The sequence below is a fragment of the Mauremys reevesii genome, linkage group 4 (genome assembly GCF_016161935.1).
Source record: "Mauremys reevesii isolate NIE-2019 linkage group 4, ASM1616193v1, whole genome shotgun sequence".
Taxonomy (NCBI): domain Eukaryota; kingdom Metazoa; phylum Chordata; order Testudines; family Geoemydidae; genus Mauremys; species Mauremys reevesii.
In genome coordinates this window covers 111130910-111151829 of record NC_052626.1, presented here as the reverse complement: position 1 = coordinate 111151829, position 20920 = coordinate 111130910, and the positions used below count along the sequence as shown (strand labels likewise).

The following is a 20920-nucleotide window of genomic DNA, read 5'->3' as shown; positions in this document are numbered from 1 at the left end:
GTCTGCAATAGGCTTTAGGTCAGGCCCTAGGAGCGTGGCGGCAGCACTCTTGCAATGCAGGGAAAAGGCGAGGAAGCACCTTGTGACATGCTATGGGGATGGCCTGTCTCGCTGATGCTTGAGGTGACAGAGACGCAGGCTGAGTAGCGCAGCTGCATATAAGCTGATTGCTCTGTTCCCCTTGCCCCGATTTTCATTTATGCAGCAGTGATGGTCCTAATCTTGCCTTGCACAGCAAGACCTTCGTGTTCAATGGCTGCCTCTCTTAAAGCAGCTCCCAGTTTTGCTCTCCTCCCTCTGCTTGAGAGCTCCCTCATTGCAAATTACCTGCCTGGCACCTGCTGACTGGATCCAGGGAGAACTCATGCCAGTCAGAGGTGCTCATGTCAGTGCCAGCCTCGCTGGATAGCAGAGCTGCTGCTCTGGGAGGGGACTCCCTGGTGGTCATATTGAAGTGGCAATATTTGTATATATCTATTGCCATGAGTATTCTTGGCTCAGTGTAGCAGACAAACTGCCTCAAACCAATAGCACATCCCTGCCCTGAAAGAATTGCTGTCTTAAAGTACAAGCTCGTTGGATTCAGTTTAGACACCCAGTGCCATGCAGTCATTGCAGCTGGTATTAGGGCTCAGACTTTTTTGGATGAAAAATAGGGTTTTCAGCTAAGTAAAAAATTTGTCCTGAAAGCATCTCTGTGCTTCCATCAACACATTTCAATGCTTTTGTGGAAAAGGGAAATCTTTTCTGTTTTCAACCCAACATATTTTAGTTTTTAGTTTTGTTTGTTTGTTAATAAAAAATCAAAATTTTACACAGGGGGAAGAAGGACCCAACTTCCAACCTGCTCTATCTGGAATTCTTTGTGGAAGAGCTAGGTTTTCAGAAATGGTTTGTAGGAGATGGGAGGGGCTTAGCTGGAACTCCATGGACTAGGCAAATCTGCAGCAAGCAAAATATCAGAGACATTTCGCTCATTGTGTGTCTTCTGGGTTTTCCTTTGTGTAGATTCCACAACCAGACCAGCTAATGATTCTGCTTTAGAGACGTACAAACTAGTTCTTGTTCAGGGCTATGGTAGGATCACAGTTAGCCACATGGCTTGAACAGCACCAAGCAGCTCTATCTAATTGAGGATCAACAGGCATGGAGGAATGTTGGCTATCTGTTAGATAGGGAGGTTTGGAGAGATGGGGTTCAAGTAACTGGGATTCACTGGGTCTGCTCCAGATCCTTAGCAAGCTAAAATATTTAATCTTTGAGGCTGTCTGTAAGGCTCCGTATGTGGCCTTCCAAGAAATCCAGAATGAATGGCCCCTGCTCAAACATACCCCTAGCAATCCAGTGTTTGCACATAACACCTGTCTCCATCTGGCCTGGTAGAGCAGGTGCAGCATACCATGCTGTAGAGGAGAGCCAGGTTTCACCCGCATAGTTGGATGTTTACATTCCATGGGAGTCTTCTGTCGAGAGATGGCCATGCATGAGATCCTGCCTTCTCTCTCTCTATCTTGCTTTCAGATAAGGGTCTGACTTAAGTTTGCAGCAAGAAGGCAGTTCAGCGTACACATCCCCTCCTAGAGGGGCCCTAGCAAGGTTGGCATGTGCATGAGATGAGAGCTTACCTTGTCCTTAACTTGACCTTGTGCCTCGGTAATGTAGCGCACATCTACTTGTCTCCATGGGGTGCACTTGCCTGTGACATTCCGGTGCATGAACGCCAGTCAGGGATAGCCCCTGCCAAAGTGCTGTAAACTTTCTCACAAGGCTGCCCAGAGGATTCAGGGGGCCTGGGGAAAGGCAATTTTGGGGGCTCCTTCCATAAAAAAAGTTGCAATACTATACAATACTATATTCTCGTGGGGGCCCCTGCAGGGCCCAGGGCCAATTGCCCCACTTGTCTCCCCCCGCACCCCGTCTGGGCAGCCCTGCTTTCTCATTCCAGTTTGTGAGCGGGCAGCTGCAAGATGAGAATTAAGGGGTATTTTGAGTGAGCTCCAGGCAACTTCCAGTTCCCTGCTCTAATCATTTCACTCATTGCCTCTGCCAAGCAAACACCTAACCTGAAACTCTCAAACCTCAATGAACGTCTGAGACCACTGCCTATCATGCTGACCAATGTTGTCTCGTTGTTTCCTGGTGCTCCCCTTGTGTCTGCTGTATCCATCTGTTTCTTGTTGTATACTTCCATAGTGAGCTCGTGGGGGAAGTGGCTCTTTTTGTTCTGTTTATATAGCACCTGGCAGCCTGGGTTCCTGGGCCATGACTGAGCTGCAAGGTGCTACTGTAATACAACCAGTAAATAATAATGTCCTATTCTTGGTGTGAGGTGAGCAGAGTTACTGCTGCTTCTCCCGCCTTACTCTTCCCCTTTCTCCTTTGATATTGCCGTTCCACAGTGGGGTGCGATTGTGCCACATTTGTGTGCTGTGACGTATCAGTTCAGGGGGGGTCAGCACAGGATAGCAGGCTTTGAAATACCCAGCTTGTGGCTTTACGTCACACTGAGTGTAATGCTGACAGCCTATCCACATCCTTCTGGGCAGCTTACCTGAAGCAGCTCCTCGATAGCACATTGTGTATATGCTTTTCTGGCCCACTGTATGGCCGTGGCTTCCTCAATCTGGCAGGTGGCTCTTACTATTCTTTGTCTGCCTTTTTCCTCTTTCCCAGCTGGAACATCAAATACAGTCTCTGAACGCTGAGCAGCTGGAGACCCGGGTGCAGAACGAGCGGCTCCAGCTTCTGAATGAAAACCTCCTGGAGCAGCTGGAAAGAAGCAAGTGGGAGCTGGAGGTGGCCAAGGGGCATCTGGAGCGACTCCAGAAGGAGGCTCAGTGTGAACAGGAAGAGAAAGACAGGTATGGCTGGATAGCGGTTACAGAATGTGCAGTGGAAGCTGGTAGATGCTTGTGCAGCATGACTTACCTGGTACCCAATAAGAGGAGCTGCCTACTGGTTAAGGAACAGCACTTGGAAGCTGGAGACCTGGGTTCTATTACTGGCTCTGTCATGAGCTCGATACCTGATCCTGGGGAAGACAAGTAATCAACTCCCTGTAGTGGTTTTCTCATTGATAAAACATGACTAATACTAATAGTCCCCTGCTAGGGGAATTGTGAGGCTAAATTAATGTGTTAATTGATGCTTGGCTGGAAAGCACTGTACAAGGGCAAAGAATTGTTATTTTGATTTAAAGCAGCAGGGGGGGTTCTTTCATGTGCTCTCCAGTTTATTGTAGCCTCAGCTAGAGAGGTTACAATAATTGTATCGCAGCCACTGTGGGGTGCATCTCTTCAGCCTTTACCTAATAATAAGATTTAGTTCTTACATAGCAGCTTTTCATCTCATGATGCACTAACAAACAGAGGCATGTATCATTATGTCTCAAACCTGGGCCCACAAGGTTCTCTGGGAGCAGCCACACTCCACCTGGCAGCAGCTTATGTGGGACCTACAAAGTCTGGCTCCAGTGTGGCCCCCTGGTCCTATGTAAGCCAGCAGCAGGAACCTGTCTGAACAACTGGGCACCATCCTGCTCTGGACTGCGTGCCTTGTGCTTCCTGATCCATTTTCTGGCATCTCCATCTAGTTTGACTCTTAGCATCTGACTTGTGGTTCCTGAACCTCCAGCTTGTCTCCTGCTTCTGACCTCCCAGTATCCTGACCCAGCCAACTCTTAAGTCCTATATTGTGACTGTAAACTCTGGCTTTAATTACTAGGTTGGGCTGCCCATGGCCCAGCCATGACATTATCCCTATTTTACAAGTGGACTAACTGAGGTACTGAGAAGGAAAGTGACTTGCCCAAGGACACACAGTAGGCTTGTGGCAGAGCTTGGAGTAGAACTCAGGTCTGCTGCCTCCAAAGCCAATGCGCTATCCACTGAACTGTCTTTGAAGCTGGCAGGCTTGTATCTTTAGCAACATCACTTGTGTGTGCTTGAGAGACAGTGCCATTGTGGGGCGGGCGGATTTTTCATCCTTTCTAATCTTTTGCTTAACCTTGTTTCTTTTTCTTTCTCGTTTTCTTTTCCCCTCCCTTTACACAGGGATGTGTTCAGAGTCTCTAAGAATATGCAGAAAGAGAAACAAAGTCTTCTTCGACAGCTGGAGCTCCTCAGGTAAGGGGGTGTTGAGAGACTGCTACTTCCTTAGACAGGAGACTTGAGAAGAGGTGGAAAGGTCAGAGGTGTTATCCACCCCACAGACAGAAATAGGTTCAGAACTCCAGCAGTGCCCAAGCATGCTTGTTTGCTCTGGAAGAGCAAATTGACATCCAGAATCAGTGACTCTTTGGGGTGGGAGTTGGGAATCCTCCAACCAATAGCCAGAGGGATTTGGGCTGGTTCGTAGCTCTGGTCCTCTTCTGGCTAGCTTGTTTCCAGATGTGCCAACGCTGCTGAAGCACCGTACGGATTCTTTGTCTCTCCAGGAAGCTGTAATCATATTTAATGTACTGTGGTGGCATCCATAGATTCACTGAGGGGCCAGTATGATCATCTAGCTTGACCTCCTGCATAGCCCAGGCCATAGGTTGTCACCCAGCGATTCATCCAGAGGAGGAGATTATTCTTTCCTCCTCTTTAAGGGAATACTATGGAGTCCCATCGTTATCTGGACTGAGACCCCCACCCAACCCATCTGGCAGGAAGGGCATCCTTATTTCCCTAATTAGCTCTCCAATGTTGGTGTCTGCCCTGCTCCCAAGGAGAACTTGGTAACCACTCTGCTTGTCTCTCTCTCACCTTCCTTTGGAGCAGAGAGATGAACAAGAAGCTTCGGGATGACAGAGATGCCTTTGAAGCCAAGAAGCTGGTTAGTCTAAGAAAGAAAATCCTAATCCCCAACCACCGCCCTTTCGTCTGCTGCTGTTATTGTCACCACTCGGGGGCCCTGCACTTCCACGGGGGACACTGACCCAAGCACCCGAGGCCTGGTGTGGCACCTTAGACTTCCACGCATTTCTCCCGTTCTGGAGAGCACCGTGCGGATTGCATTCAGGCCAGTGGGAAGGAGCTGCTGGAGTACACTGCCCTGTGGCCGTGGTGAAGGGGGAGCCCAGGTGTGGGGATCAGGGGTGTTTGTGTTTGAGCCAGGGAGTTCAAGGCCTGGAGGGCACTGGTGCTGAATCCCATGCCAGAGGTCAGGCTGTGTTAGCCTGAATGGTGATGAGGGGGTAGAGTCCAGAGAGATTGTCTGCCTGCTGGCACCCATCTCTGCAGCCTCCAGGCCCCATTGGAGGTTATAGCAAGTAGTACTGCCTAGCCCCTTCGTGCCAGCTGCTGCCAGCCTGGTCCCAGCCCCATCCCTGTCAAATGTGCAGCACAGACATGCAGCAGCAAGCCCACAAGGAGGGGGATGGGGCTCAGACCCCATAAAGGACGGGGAACAGCATCACTGGGTTCACTGTGGGCCTCATCTGCATCACCTTCGCCCACAGTCTGATCGTCTTCAAGAGGCAGCCTTCGGTGCGGGGTGAGCAGAGCTATTGGCACCATATGATGCATAGGGCAGGCAGGCTCACCGGCATCCCAGCTTTTACTTAAAGGCTGGATGGCCTCCCAGACTAGCAAGAGCCTGTGGTGTAGGTGGACGTCTTTGTGGGCCCTTCATTCATCCTCTAGCAAAGCTCCTTTCCCCTCCCCTTCACCCACACTTAGATCCATCCTTGCAACCATGGATCATCCTCCCCCAGCCCTGCCACCGTGTTCCATTGGTGAAGACGTGGAGGGGACAGCCTTCCAGCAATGTCAATGAGCATGCAAGGAGGCAAAGCAGAGGGCTGGGGTAAGGAGGATCCAACATGTCCAAGCCAGGCTGGCACTTGGGTAGGGGCCAGTAAAACCAGCAAGACCAGCATGATGACGTGTGAATGGAAGCATGGTGGGGTCAGTTCCAGGGATCCCATCTACGCTTTGGCTGCGAGCTGCTCCTCCTGGAAGAAAGGCTGGAGTAAAATCCAAAGAAGGAGGGGCTTTTTTCAGAACAACGTAATTGCATTGACTATTTCCTTTAGGGCTCAGGGGGCAGGATTTGTTTCTGAATCCTGCATGGGGATTTGCTGAAGCTGCTAATTGCATGTGTGAGTGTCATGGTGCCAACTGGTGGTGGGTAGCTAGCCACGATCTAGGCCATAGCTGGAATCCACCCTATCAGAGCACACAGTTCCAGGTAGCGTTCCAGCTCTGCCTGTGTCCTGGGTGTAAAGTGTTAGCTAAGCCATCTGGAGGAGGTACCAGCTCACCTCTTCCGGAGTAACCGGAGTCCCTGCTGCACCAAGAGATGGTATGCAGTCATTCAGGATATCCAATCCACCTGCTGGCTTTATCATAGGGATCATGTGCCATTGGCATGTTAGCCTACTGCCCTCTCCTGGAAAAATAACCCAATAAAACCAGATCACTTTATTGCAGAGTCCAATGCAAACAGGGGGAAAAGGGTGCTTTTACCTTTTTCTCTATATTCTGCTTCAATGCCAGGCCTTTCCATCACAACTACCCAGGCTTCTGAGCTCCAGTGGTGGTTGGGATGATAACCACCCTCCTGGCATCCTAGCGTTTCTTCTTAATGATCTGTTGTGTCAAGGAAACTTTCCCTGCCCCCCAGCTCCTTTTCCCTTGATTTCAAACTGGGGTAGTTGAACTGGTGCAAGGCACTTGTGATACCAGTGCAACTTGTTTGCACTGGTTCAGTGGCATTGGTGCAAATATTTGAAAAATCTCCCACTGTGGACAAGGCTTTAGTATCTCCTCCTCGTGCCTGGAGAGGTTCAGCTCAGTTTTCAGCCTGTTGTGATATTACCATTTTGGTCCTCCACCAATATGAAGGAATTTAGGGCCTGGTATTTCTGATGTTAAATAAAATGGGGGAAAGGACCCAGTTTGAGGCAGTCTATATAGCCTAAAGGGCAGAAACAGAATCTGTTTGTTTTGTTTTGTTTTAGAGCTGTTCAGAGGAATACTACAGACACACCTCCACCCTAAGATATTTCTGCCCCAGAACTGTTGGGCTTCTCTCTCTTAGTTGGGTCTTTTAAATGTATTTTACTTGACGGGGGTGATGGCAATAGGAAAAAAGTTAGCAACTTATTCAAGAAACAGCTACGGACGCCATTAAAGAGGTCAGAAAATGCTTCTGTACTGAACATAGCATGCCTGAGGCACAGTCTGTATTGGAGAATGGAATCTGTCCCAGAGCCCCTGCCTGAGCGTTGCATTGAAACCTCAGCCACACCCAAAACGACAGGTCAGGAGAAAACACTGATCCGTTTCTTGCCATATTTCTTTATTTTAGGCATTTTGGGACCAGATCCTCATCGGGTGTAAATCAGCAGAGTTCAAATGAAGTCAGTGAGGCTTATATCAGACCCATTTTTCTAGCCCTGTATGTGAAATGTTACTGTATAGAGTTAGCAACCAAAACCTCAGTTACACATAGGCTTAGATTCACCATAGATTGCCGTTAAAATCTGCTCCAGAAGAAAAGCCAGTTCAGCATTCAGGCAAGACCAGGCCACTTCAGCTGTTACAACAATAGTTGAGTCTCTTATTTTGAACTATTCAAACATTTAGCTATTGTTTGTGTGTGTGTGTGTGTGTGCATGCATCTATATGTAATATAGATGACAGAATGTGTATTTAAAATCATGAGCCAGGTGCTGTGGTATGGCTGATGCACAGAGTCCAGTTCAGGAGTATGCACACAAAGGTGGCATAAAGCTCACCTGGCATGCCCTGCTCCTGCTGTAGCTCTGTCCAGGGCTGATCTCCTTGTGCTGCAGTAGAGCAACCTGAGGGCTGCTCTGACTTGTGCCAGCTGTAACAGACCCACGAGGCTGAAATGCAGCCTAAGAACAGTGTGGCTCACAGGTGCTGCCTTTACCCTTCCCCCTCCTATGGTGGTAGCAGCGAGAGGGAATGATGTAAGAACCCTGACATCAGCTGTGTACCACCGGCCAATCAACTTCATGCTGCTTTAAGAGCAGATCATACTGGTGATATGGTGCAAAGAAAATCTATCCCTCAAGAGAGAACTGGTAACCTGGGCAGGTTATAATAAGAACTGCATTCAAAGTTGGAGGCATGTATTCCAGACACGGGGCTTTCTTTCCACAGTGAACCCCTAGCGGGGGGTGGGTGCGGGGACTTCAGCCTTCCCAGCCTAATGTTTCTATTAATATTTGACCAGTGGAAACAGCTTGCTGCTGTTAGACCCAGGATTCTGGTGGTCAACCAATCCACATCTCATTTCAATATGAAGTAATTCAAGGCCTGTGAGGCTGCCAGGGACATTGATTGGCCACAGCTCCCTTACAGGGACTCTGCCTACTGGATGGCGATGCAAGTTCTAGCCATCGGCAGCAGCAATGGGGCCTTTTCTACCTGCCCTTTTCTGTGGTTCTGGCACATGTGTTTAAACACAGTCCCTCGTGGAGAGGGACTAGATCTATTTTTTTAAATACGCAAAAATAATTTAACATTTTAGCTCTTTATAAATCTTAGGAAGGACTGGATAATGTGATTTCTGTGAAATGAAGGTGCAAGGAACAAGCACATGGGCTAGAGTGAGGAATATGGGACTGTATGTGCCTAATTGCAACAAGAAGCCTGATCCTCTGCACTCTTTTAGGAAGGCTTTTATCCCTCGTTCTTCCTAAAAGCTTCTAACGTTGCCATGGGCATATCTGTGCAATCCAGGCTAACATGGTGTGGGTTTGCATCGCCCTCTAGTGGCTCGACCACACACACAGGTTTATGAGCAAACAGCTGATCCTTCAGCAGAAGCAGTACAGACTTGTGCTTTTAGATCCAGAAGTCCCAGGTTTGATCCCCAGCCATGTTGTTATAGTTGTGGTGTGTGTGTTAGCGAAGGTGCTGTCCTGATCAGGCAAGATTCCTCTATTCACCACTAGTAAGGCACTGGGACCTAGGCTGCCAGGACATGCCTTGGAATGTGAATGAGAAGTAGAGGACATGCCTTCCTTCCCCCTTACCCCCCCATAGTAAGTCTATGTGTTCTGTTGTCTTCATGGCATTGTGTGTTGTACAGTTGTGATGTCATGTTTGTGTCTGTACCATCTATGTGAAGAGCCAAAGGTACACGAAGCCAACAAGCCAATAAAAGCCTGACGAACCAATGGAAAAAAAATCCCAGCAACTGTCTCTCTTTTTTTAGAAATAGGTATTTATTTAGTAGGTAACGTTTACTCTCTGGGTAGGGCCAGCTGGTAACAGATTACCCAGGAGTCACCTGAGCTCCAAAGGTGACTGACGGGCTCTGCGGGACTGCCCGAGGCTCATGTGACACATGGGATGGGATGGCTACACGGTTCCAAGCGTTGAGAGAATGCACTCAAATTTCAACTGCTATTCCCAGTCGGACCCCTGCATGTTTTCTCCTCCTGCTGTGGCTGAGTGTCTCCAGTGCTTTGCTTCACCCTGGGAGGAACACTTGCACCACATTCTAATATGAGCTTTATGAAGTGGATTACCAAGGGTACTTTGAGACCTTACAGTGGGGGATAGGTGGTCTGTGGCTGTCTGAGAATCAGGACCTCCTGATATAAACTAGCCCCTGGCAGAGCTCCTTTTTTATAACCAGATGCCATCAGCCCTAGGGAATGACATGGTGTATATTTAAATCCCTTTCCTTTGCCATGCTCTGGAAATAGAAACAGAAGCTCTTTTTGCTGGTTTCCATTGAGGTGGGATCTGGTCCAAGTGTTTATTTTCTGTGGTAATATTTTTTCAACTTGCAGTTTAGCTTAGCCCTGTAGGCAAAGGAGGCCATTGACTCCAGAGGACTATTTTAAAATACCACCGATTTAGAGTTCTTGTCCCCTGAGAAGCCACTGTCCACATTTGTTTATATTTTTAAAAAATTGCCTTAGGATGAGATTTGGGGGGAAGGGTTGTTTGAGGTGTGTGTGTGGGGGGGTTCTTACTGGGGGGGTGAGGGCAGGTAAAGACCCCAGTTTAGGCTGTGTGCATGTGAAGCACAACCCCTGGGAGCACTTAGCATGAGCCATTTGCAGGGGTTCTCTAGGCCAAGAATTGCTGCTCCTGTGGATGTAGAGTAGGTTATAAACCACTTCCACATCCTCGCCCCTCCCACTTCCACCCCCTCAAAATCTTGTGTTTGTGCCTGTAGGCCTCCAAAATGATGTGTAATCTGGAAAAGAGACTTCACCCCTCCCCTAAACCAGCATATGGAGCACACTTCCTCATCTGTGCTTTGTCTCTTTTGTTGTGGCTGGGGGGTGGAAGAGGGCCAGCTGGGTGAAGAGAGGCAAACTGCTCCAGTGGTTAACGTGCTAGCCTGGATTCAATTTCCCTGCTCTGTCATAGAACCCCAGCCTGACCTCGGGCAAGTCACTGAGGCTTTCTTTGTGGGAACGTCCCTACCTCACAGGCGTGTTAGTTTACTTTAATAATTTTTTTCCATGCTCTCTGGGAAGCTGGCTGCAGGGAAGGGGCCAGTCAGACAAGGATAAATATGAGAAATGCCATTAAAAAGCAGCAATGGTGTGGTATTAATTTAGATGGAATAGAGGGGCCCAAAGGTATTAACGTAACCCAGTCATATCCAACATTAAACAGTGCTTGGGAGTGTTATACTGAGACCTCAGCCTGCTTAGCACCATGGCAAACATACCATTAAAAATCCTTTTAACCTTTAATTAAAGATAAAGAAAAGAAAAAAAAAACAATGAAAGCCTTTGAAATGTAAAGCATTAAATAAGGGTTTGATTTTAAGAACATCCCTTGGTCCCTTTCCCTGTAGCTGGAGTGCGATTTTAGAAGGGTAAAACCCCCATGTCTGACAGTCTCTGAGGCGGGATCAAAGACAGTCAGAACTGCCCTTCAGGGTAAAAGAGAAGTTAGCTGAGATGAGCTAGAGCCAGGGGCAGCTCTATGTATTTTGCCGCTCCAAGCACGGCAGGCGGGCGGCTTTCGGTGGTGTGCCTGCAGAAGGTCCGCCGGTCCCGCGCCTTCAGCGTACCTGCCGCCGAATTGCCGCCGAAGCCGCGGGACCAGCAGACCTCCCACAGGCATGCCACCGAAAGCAGCCTGACTACCACCCTCACAGCGACCGGCAAGCCGCCCACCGCGGCTTGCCGCCCCAGGCACGCACTTGGTGCGCTGGTGCCTGGAGCCGCCACTGGCTAGAGCTGTTCCTGCCACTGTTAGTCTGATCCCATTTCACCTCAGGGGTGGCTGGGATTCTGCTATAGCTGGTAGGCATGGTGATGTCATCTGGGTCCCTCCCTCTGGCCTGGTGTGGGCAGGACATCACTCAGGATTAGGATGACAAAGGTGTGGGGTCCCAGAAGACAGCAGGGGTGGCAGCGATGATGGTGAAGCTAGCTCCAGTAGCCGCCATCTCTTCTATGTTCTCCCCCCAAAGTCTCTCTTTCTTTAAGGACCCACAAAGGGAATAGTGAGTGGAATAGCCCACCCCCTCGTTGTTTGGTCCACCCATTTGGCAGAATAGCTACCACACCGATTTTGGTCCATTGCTTTCCAAGTCCCCATTTTCTGTTGTTACCAAGCATGAGTTCTAGAAGAACTAGAAGATAGTTCTAGCAATGTGGCCTTTTTGGTTTGAACTCGGTTAGTCTCTGGTTCTCTTGCATCTATTTATACCAGTCATTGCTGACAACTTGACCGACTTTCCACCAACATTTGTTATTACAGGTTATTGTAACATCTTGTGAACTTTCATGCATGTCTTAAAAGTGAGCTCCCACCTCTGGTAACTTTGTCGGCCCAATTATCACAACAGCTGCCAAGTAAAATTTTCTCCTTAGACACACATGCATGTTGCTATCAAAGCCTCTATTGGAGAAGTGATTTTTCTCACCTGCTGTTCCTATGGAGTACGTGTGGCTTTCTGCATAGTACAAGCAGGAGGAGGTCCTGACACGGATCCCCTTTGAGCACCAATCTCTCTCGATCTGCTGCAGTACCTACACGGGATGGGACTAGGTGAACAGGTGTGCCACAGTTGTGATTAAGAACAATGTGTGCATTAACCAGAACCTCTAGCTTTATGAGACACTGATCCATACAGAAGGACAGTGTGATTCCCTACTTAACAGGAAATGCCCATTTGCCATAATCCTTCCAATCATGACACTGCCTTTACCACCTCAAAGTATGAAAAATCATAAGAAGGGCCCAAATTCAGCTACCTACTTTGGCTCATGCTGAGAATAAGGCTGGTGATTTTCACTGGGGCCATTCATGTGCTTAAAGCTAGGTGTATGCTTAAGTACCTTCCTGACTCAGGGCCCAGAAATGTAATGTATCGGTTACCATGAAAATCTCCTAACACTCCCCATTATGCCTTCTAACTGCATATAATTCTTTAACCCCTCTTGCATGTCCAGCCAAAGCGGTTGGCTATTGGTTGGCCTCAGTTGCTGTACATCCCAAAGCCTTGAAAGGGTTGAAAACCCATCTCCCTTGTGAGGCTGGAGCTGCCATTCACTCAGTGGGGTTTGAGCTGGTGCCATCTGGTGGTTGGTCATTTGGCTGATGGATCCTAATTGCTCTTTTCATCCCCTCTCTTTAATGTCCAGGCACCTCAGAGCAAAAGGCCCCTGTTGAAGAAAGGCTCAGTGATAGGCAAATACATGTTGGAGGACAAGCCGGTCAAACGGTTAGACAGGAATCTGTGTCGTGTTAGTCGCATGCCATAAGTCTGTGATCAGCTGGACCAGCCTGCTGGACCAGCTGTGTTCTGTATCTGCCACCCCCCCCCTCACCCCACAATGTGGGCCAATGATAGGTTAACTGTTGGAGAGTGCTGGGTTGCAGCATGATGAGGACAGGAGCTGCTAGCCGTGTTCTTTGTCTACACACAAGGCTTGCACATCATATGGACTAATTTTAAGAAATAATCTGCAGTTGTGAGGGCCCAATTTTGTCCCTGCAGCTAAAAGAGTCTGCAGTTAACTCCTGGTGTGCACGCTCCTTTAGCCACTAGCCTGTTTGCCAGACTCTGCATGCAACCCCCCTTTTTCCCCCTGCAGCCTTAGTGGCCACATATTTAAGCCCCTGGTAAAAGTCTGGCTTACAAATTCTGAGCAAATCACCTGCTGGGAATTTGAACAAGCTGGAGAGGCTCCCTGAGCCTCTTGCCGAGATTCTGCCCAATTGGACCAGATGGGCCTGGTGATATTGTCCTCCCATTCCTCTCAAGAGCTGTTCCTTTGGAGATCCAGCACACAGTTGCTGGCATGTGATGATCTAAAGGGCTTAGCAGGGCAGAGGCTTGGCAATTGGGGTGGTGTGGGGAAGGGGGCAGGGTGCTTGATCATCCTGTTCCCATTCCTGCTGTCGAGCATGTTACTTAAGAATTGCTGTAACCTCAAGAGAGCCTGTAAACTTGCAACTGCTCCACTCCACCTGAGGTGGTGGTTTGCCTTGGCATGGATGAAAACTCTTCTGTGAAGTAGGGTGAGCAGAACACCTGGTCGAAAAGGGACCCTGGTGGCTCCCATCAGCACCACCAACCAGGCTGTTAAAAGTCCAGTTGGCGATGCTGCAGGGCTAAGGCAGGCTAGTCCCTACCTGTCCTGGGGCACCGCGCTGCGCCCCAGAAGCAGACAGCAGATCTGGCTCCTAGGTGTGGGGGCCATGGGGCTCCACACGCTGCCCCTGCCCCGAGCACTGGCCAATGGGAGCTGGGGGGGCAGTGTCTGCAGGTGAGAGCAGCGCATGCTGTGGAGCCTCCTGCCTCCCCACACGCCCCTCCTAGGAGCCGGACCTGCTGGCCGCTTCCAGGGCACAGCACGGTGCCCCAGGGCAGGCAGGCAGCCTGCCTTGGCTCCGCAGCACCGACACCCAAAGTAAGCCTGTGTCCCAACCTCCGGCCCCAGCCCTGAGCCCCCTCATTCCCAGCCCCACCCCAGTGCCCACACCCCCTGCACCTCACCCCCTGCCCCAGCCCAGAGCCCCCTCCCCCACCCTGAACCCCTCATTCCCAGCCCCACCCCAGAGCCCAGTCCCCAGCCCAGAGCCCTGACCCTCTCCCGCACCCCAGAGCCCACCCTCTGCACCTCAACCCCCTACCCCAGCCCAGAGCCCCCTCCCCCACCCTGAACCCCTCATTCCCAGCCCCAACCCAGAGCCCACACCCCTGCACCTCACCCCTGCCCCAGCCCAGAGCCCCTCCCCACCCTGAACCCCTCATTCCCAGCCCCACCCCAGAGCCCAGTCCCCAGCCCAGAGCCCTGACCAGAGCCCACCTCTGCACCTCAACCCCTACCCCCGCCCAGAGCCCCCTCCCCCACCCTGAACCCCTCATTCCCAGCCCCAACCCAGAGCCCAGTCCCCAGAGCCCTGACCCTCTCCCGCACCCCAGAGCCCACCCCCCTGATCCCCCTACACCTCAACCACCTACCCCAGCCCAGAGTCCTCCCCACCCTGAACCCCTCATTCCCAGCCCCAACCCAGAGCCCTGACCCTCTCCCGCACCCCAGAGCCCACCCCCCTGATCCCCCTACACCTCAACCCCCTACCCCAGCCCAGAGTCCCCTCCCCCACCTTGAACCCTTTTTTTTTGAGCCACTCTAATTACAACACAGACAGTCGCCATAAGAAGCTGTTTGAAATGGACGCTTGGTCAGCCTGTCCGTACCCCTGCTGGTGCCACCATCTCTGAGTTTCCTTTTAGTTTTGCTCCATTAAGAGGCCTTGAACCTATATAACATGTGGGTAAGATCCACAGTCTCAGACCCCAATCTTGCAAACACTTAAACACGTGCATAAGTGTTTGCAGAACTGGGAGATGTGTGCTGTGGCCTCTCACCTCCCTCCTCCCCTAGGGGGCACTGTTGGTCTTGTGTCTTGGTGTGTGCGTCCCAGTCAGTATTCTGTGTGCTCTAACTTGGTCACATTGATCATTTCTGGCCCCCCTCATCCCATCCCATCTCTGGGGCACATATGGGTCTTGGCAGACAGCTGGTTCCTGGGGATCTTCCTCTCACTTTCCTGGAGGACATAACTGTGGAAGAGCCCAACAAGAAGAACTGTAAATACTTCCTGGCCACCACCACGGCACTGAAGAAGGGGAAAGCAAGCAGAATGAGCTTTGGAGAGGGCCGCACCTCAAGTTGCGAGCGAGAGCGGCAGCAAATGACAGGGGCGGGCAGACACCCAAAGATGGCTCCGAAGGGTGATGTCAACTGGAGGCAAACAGCAGATGAATTGGATGATGATGCCCCATTGTCCTCCAGAGAGCAGCCCATTGGCACTGAAACCATGGTAAGCCTAATCATTTAGGGCTCTTTCTTTTCCTTCATGTGCTACCAGGGGGTGGGGGGATGGGGAAAGATGGGTGAATCTTGTGGAGATTGAGCTTTTGTAAACCTTACCACCCACCTCCAAGCTCCATTGGTCTACACCAGCTGTAGTTCTGTCTCATAAAGCACAACTCAGACCTTGGTTTCTATAAACTCTCTTCTCCTCTTCTCTTCCCACCCTCTTTTCCCCAAATTCAGGCACCTGAACCAGTCAGCTCTTCCCCAGAACGTCTCTTCAAAGTGGTGTTTGTGGGCAACTCTGGCGTAGGCAAGAGCTCCTTCATCCATCGCTTTTGTTATGACAGGTTCTTGGCTGAGATCAGTGCAACCATTGGTAAGTGAAAGGGCTCCCCCGTGCTGCCAGGTCACAGCAGTGTGAGCCTCTGGCCTGGGAAATGAGGGACAGAATGACACGTCAAAAAAGGAAGCTTGAAATTATCCCACTGTTGTATCTCTGATCCATGGCAGTGCAGAGTTACCCATAAGAACCATCTCCTTCAGCATTAGCAGAGTGGATAATTTCTCTCTCCTGTATGTTCCACACAGCACTGAACATGTTGTCGACACTGAGAAATAATGGCCAAGATTTTCCAAAAAGGATTAGTGATTCTGGGATGCCCAACCTGAGACACCTTAAAGATCTTCAGAAGATGGGTTGTTGATCTCTGAATTATCCAGGGAGCTGTCTGACCTATTTCTGGGGAAAAGAGAGCGTTGGGAAGGATTGGTGTCTTCACTGTAACGTTATTTCTTTAGACTGCAGGAGCTCTCAAAATGAGCTGGGCCCCTCCCCAACACAGAGGAAGACAGAGTCCCTGCCCCTACAATTTTGTTTCACTGAAGTAATTCAACTGATCCTTTCTATAGGCCTCATTTCCCTGTTTTCCACTGCCCCATCCTGCAATCACCATGTGCTGTTGCCTCCCCTACAGGTATTGATTACCAGGTGAAGAGTTTAATGGTGGATAACACCCAGGTAGCCTTGCAGCTGTGGGACACAGCGGGCCAGGAGAGGTAAATGAAGCATTTGGGTTCCATGCTAGGATTTCATGCTGCCTGTCACGTAACAGTAAGTGCTGAGAGTGGCTACTGAGCTTGTGGGCAGGGTGTGGGAAGAGGGAGCAGACCTGTATCAGGTCCCAAGGAATGTGATGTTCCTTATAGGGAGTGTTAGCTGGCACCAGAAGGTTCTGTCATCAGTGTCTGTATCACAATTCCATGCAGGAGATCTATAGGATCTGTGGTTCCCAAGCAGGTTGTGGAGGGGATGATTCCGAGTGTCATGGGAAGGGTGTGAATTTCAATACACCTGGAGTACTTGTCCACATATTTAAGGTTGTGGCCAGCCTCGTCATTAGCATCAGGATACAAACATCATGCATCATTAGCACCAGGATACAAACTTGCTCTGGGCCTCAAAGTTCTCCTACCTAAGTTGATGTGCTCCTGAAAAACAACAGGGCAGGTGGAACTCAAAAACAGCTCCTGATGCTTCCAGGAATGTTGGGGAATAATTTTAAATAACAATGGCCCTGGCGGGGATTGAATTTAGGACCTCTGGATTTAAAAGCACCAACCTCTACTTCTTAAGATAAAGCATTAGCTTTCTTAGCTTAGAGCCAGTAACACAATGATAAACCTCTCCTGTGGTCTAGCCACTACAGGGGACAAAGAACTACACTGTGTTAGAGTGAACTACATTTATTTACTATGTGCTACTCCTGTTTTCAAATCTGAGTTTACCATTTTACGGAGGCCATTTAATTTCATGGAGTGTGGCGTAAATGCACTGATTGTCTCAAACACTGTGCATTTTTTTCCTCTAAATATGCTGCAATGTCAGACCTATCTCATGATGAGGTTGAGTCACAGGGATGGTGTGACCCTATGCTGGCCACTAACAATGATACAAGCCCCATCTCAGCCAATCAGATTTTGCAGTCCAGAAGTGCCATATACTTGGTTATTATAAATAGAGACTGCCCCAAATCAGACACATGTAAAGAAGCAACATTTCCATTTAAACACGTTCTTGCAGCCATATTTATGCCAAGGCAAAGCTGTCAGGTGATAATTGTTTCTAACCTAGTTGTAACATGCTTTCCTTGAATCACTCGGGGACCCCACTTCAGGAAATCATCTTTCCTCAGGCGAGCACTCGAGCATGTGTGTAAATTCCTTTGAAATCAGTGGGACTTTAGCATGTGCTTATATGTAAGCACGTGGCTTTACTGCTTTCCTGAATCAGGACCTTGGAATGTTGCAAAAATCTTCCTTAGCTCTGAAAATATTGATGTAACAGCTCCTAACTGGCAGCACCCAGACAATGCTTGGTGTCAGCAAGGGGGACACACTCCTCCACATATGGGAGAGCTTCTTGATGATCTCTTTTGGCCCATAGAAGCAAATAACCACTACATGTGGTCATCACTCCACTGTCTAGTGGGCTCTACAGTGTCAAAGGTGTTGCTGGAACTCCAGAGACACACTATTGGCTCTCTCAAATGGAGAGTTTTCCTGATGCCAGCTCTTAGGGTAAACAGCGCCCCCCATAGGCCATAGAAGAGAACATGCTCCAAGGGAAGCAGAGTTATTTAGTTTAGAAACATCACTTCCTGCTGCATGTTCTTCTAGCCTTTATCCAAGAGAATGGACTTACTTGTCAGCCTGCGTCCTAAAGTGTCCTTCTAATAAAGCACTGATATGTGGAGATCTTGCTATCTCTACTGCGTTTAACTCAGTGAACAATGTGCCTGAACTAGAATGTATGTTCCCCAAAATACATACTTACCCAAGCCGCTGGACTTTCTCCTGGAACTCAAATCTATCTGCTAAGTCATCCATGAGGTGGCTGCTTTGTATGAGACACTTGCAAACTGGGCAGAAATAAGATGAAGGCTTTGTTCCTGGTGTGGCTGCATTGCTGAGAGTCCTCATACAGACATGGTTTATTCTGGGTCAATGCTGTTTGCTCTGGTGTAGCTAAACCAGTGGCTGAAATCCCAGTGTAGAAAAGGTCCAAGTTACAGATCCACCAAAACGTCACGCTGCAGAGATTTCCCTGCCTCCAGCCCCAGATTTCCCCATGACAAATCCTTCATCTTCTTCCCTGATCACATTCAAATGGACTCTCCTCACAGTCCTCTTCCGCCTAACCCAGGCATGGTTTTCCTTCCTGCTTCCTAAACACCATGCTTCTGGACAGATGGTAGTTTACTCCTTGATTCACTGCTCCCTTGGGCCCCTCCATGGAGATGGAATCTCAAGAGTCCGAGACACCTGCCTTCATCGCCTCTGTTTGTTAATGGGAATCACAGCTGGCCGAAAGACTGAGCCTCCTGCAGCTGCCACCAGGCCCTGCAAAGAGGATCCATGTTAAGAAAGGGATAGTTTGTTTGCTTGTTAACGGCTGAATGGATGCTGGAAGTGTCTTCGGTTTCATTTGACTTCAGGTTTCGGAGCATCACCAAGCAGTATTTCCGGAAGGTGGATGGTATCTTTGTGATGTATGACATCACTGATGAGTGCTCCTTTGTGGCAGTGCGGAACTGGATGAGTAGCATCCAGGTAAGAGCGAGACACATTTGGGCTTGTTTTTGACATGCTGGCATTGCTCAAGATTCTCCTTTTACTGTAATGACCCTGCATGGACCTGCTCTAGAAAGGAGGCCATTTGAAGCAGCCATGTTGTATGCTAGTAAAGGCCTGGAAGGTCCTATGGTCTGTAGGGTACTCAAACAGTACTAACCATAATAGCAGACATCATAGATAGCCAAGATTTAGTTTGGGTGATTGTAGTAGATAGGAATTGGGTAGTATTCTGTTCAGTTATTTGAAAGCCACTAGTGGGCCTCCTTGTCTTCTGTTGCAGAAGTCACCAAAACCTAGCATAGCAACAGTGTATTTATGTAGCTAAGTGTAGCATGTTTGTATATATTTAGTAAACCTGATTATTTGGAACTCAGCTGTTTCCTAATATTCTTACCGTTGTGCAGAGAGCAAAGACATGATGATGGTCTGTTTTGATCAAAAGCCCTTTGAGGCAGAGACTGTCTCCTCCTATGTGTATGTGCAGCACCTAACACAATGAGGACCTGATCTCAATTTAGAGCCTCTATGCATTATTGTAACACTAATAATAAACAAATTCTCTTCCAACCCCTTTTCCAGTTTGTTGTAACTTTCACAAACATATTATTTTGGAGTGACATTATTCTGCAAAAATCTCAATTGATTTGCAAGAGGTTTTTTTGTGTGTGTGTTGAAAGTTTGAAAGCAAAATCATTTCAGATATATTTGAGTTGTGGGGAGAGGAAAGGGGTGAATACTTTCCCTATATGTTCTGAGTAGATATTTTATCTATGGGTGATGCAAAGCAGAAGCTGAGAATGTCAAACTTTGCTTGTTTTGTAGATCACGCTGAGACATAAAAATCAAGCCAAGGTTAAAATAAATCTGCTTAGTTAGTTTTATTAATAATGTCAGCAAGTTTGTGCATACCCATTAGAAATAGTTTGGTCATTTTTCCCCAAGGAATTTTAAGGATTCAAGGCCAAGATTTTAAAAAATGTCTAGTGATTTCAGGTGCTTTTTTTTTTTTTTAATCCAACTTGAAACCTGAAAGGGGCCTAATTTTCAGAATGTGCTGAGTACCTGCCCTCTGAAAATCAGGCCACTGTGGGCACCCAAAAATTGAGGCATCTAAAATCTCTAGTCACGTCTGAGAATTTGGCCCATATTTTTCACCTGACTCTAAGCCTCAGCAGTTCAAATGTTGTGGATGGTGCAGAGTAGAATACTTAAGTTCGGATATGATCCAGGGTCAAATGCTGAAGTTCTTATTCAAGTTGACTTCCAGTGAAGTTATAGGGGGGTTTTACCTAAATAAGGGACTTCAGATGTGACCCCTGAATGACAGCTGCTACTAAAATGCGATGGGAGGGCTTACATTTGCTTACCCTGTTTAGCCTGTGGATTTTCAGTTAAGGATGGCTGGGTTCAGCAGGCATCAAGCTGAATGGCTCCAGACCAAGGAAATTCAGGCTCTACTGGAAAAACTGGCAGGACTTTTAAATTCTCATTGGGCAGATTTCTTTCTTTCTTTTAAAAAGCCAGTGAAACTAAATACAGCTCCTCCTCCCCACATTAAAATCCCATCTCCTCCCTGGCCCACTCACTGAAACCCTGGCATTAAGGTTTGATAAATCGACCACTTGGAATCAGCACATTCCCATAGTTTCACTTCCTTTCCCAGTGTCACTTGAAGAGCTTGCAGAACAATTCCTAAATAAACAAAATCTCCTGGCACGCTGGCAGGTCCCACGGGGTTTGCTCCTGCTTTCACGGAAGTCAACAGCAAGGCTTCTATTCATGTTGGCAGGAGCAGTATCCAGCCCCGAGGTATTCCTGTTTTCCAGACGGTTCTCATGGGAGCCTTGCTCTGTCTACCCTACAGGAAGGGATTGAGGATGGAGCCATGATCTTTCTGCTTGGAAACAAAATGGATGCAGCAGAGAGAGAGACCCAGCACGTGCCCAAGATGGAGGGGGAAAGGCTGGCGAAGGTGCGGCTCTGTATGCTACTCTCTGCTCCAAAGGTTTTGTAGAT

The 20920-nt window shown here is 48.8% G+C and overlaps 1 protein-coding gene across 5 annotated transcripts in view; it reads left to right on the top strand.

Moving 5' to 3' along the window:
• CRACR2B (calcium release activated channel regulator 2B) overlaps window positions 1-20920 on the top strand; it is an 80280-nt gene that overhangs the window by 56522 nt on the left and 2838 nt on the right. For 2 of the 5 annotated variants that reach the window (XM_039538244.1, XM_039538243.1), the window contains exons 8-16: window positions 2674-2861; window positions 4053-4124; window positions 4764-4818; window positions 12587-12666; window positions 14969-15275; window positions 15512-15647; window positions 16246-16327; window positions 18766-18880; window positions 20694-20909. In XM_039538244.1, coding sequence (XP_039394178.1) covers window positions 2674-2861; window positions 4053-4124; window positions 4764-4818; window positions 12587-12666; window positions 14969-15275; window positions 15512-15647; window positions 16246-16327; window positions 18766-18880; window positions 20694-20909 — 1251 coding nt within the window. The remainder of the gene's footprint in view (window positions 1-2673; window positions 2862-4052; window positions 4125-4763; window positions 4819-12586; window positions 12667-14968; window positions 15276-15511; window positions 15648-16245; window positions 16328-18765; window positions 18881-20693; window positions 20910-20920) is intronic. The other 3 variants (XM_039538247.1, XM_039538246.1, XM_039538245.1) reach the window with 3 other exon arrangements.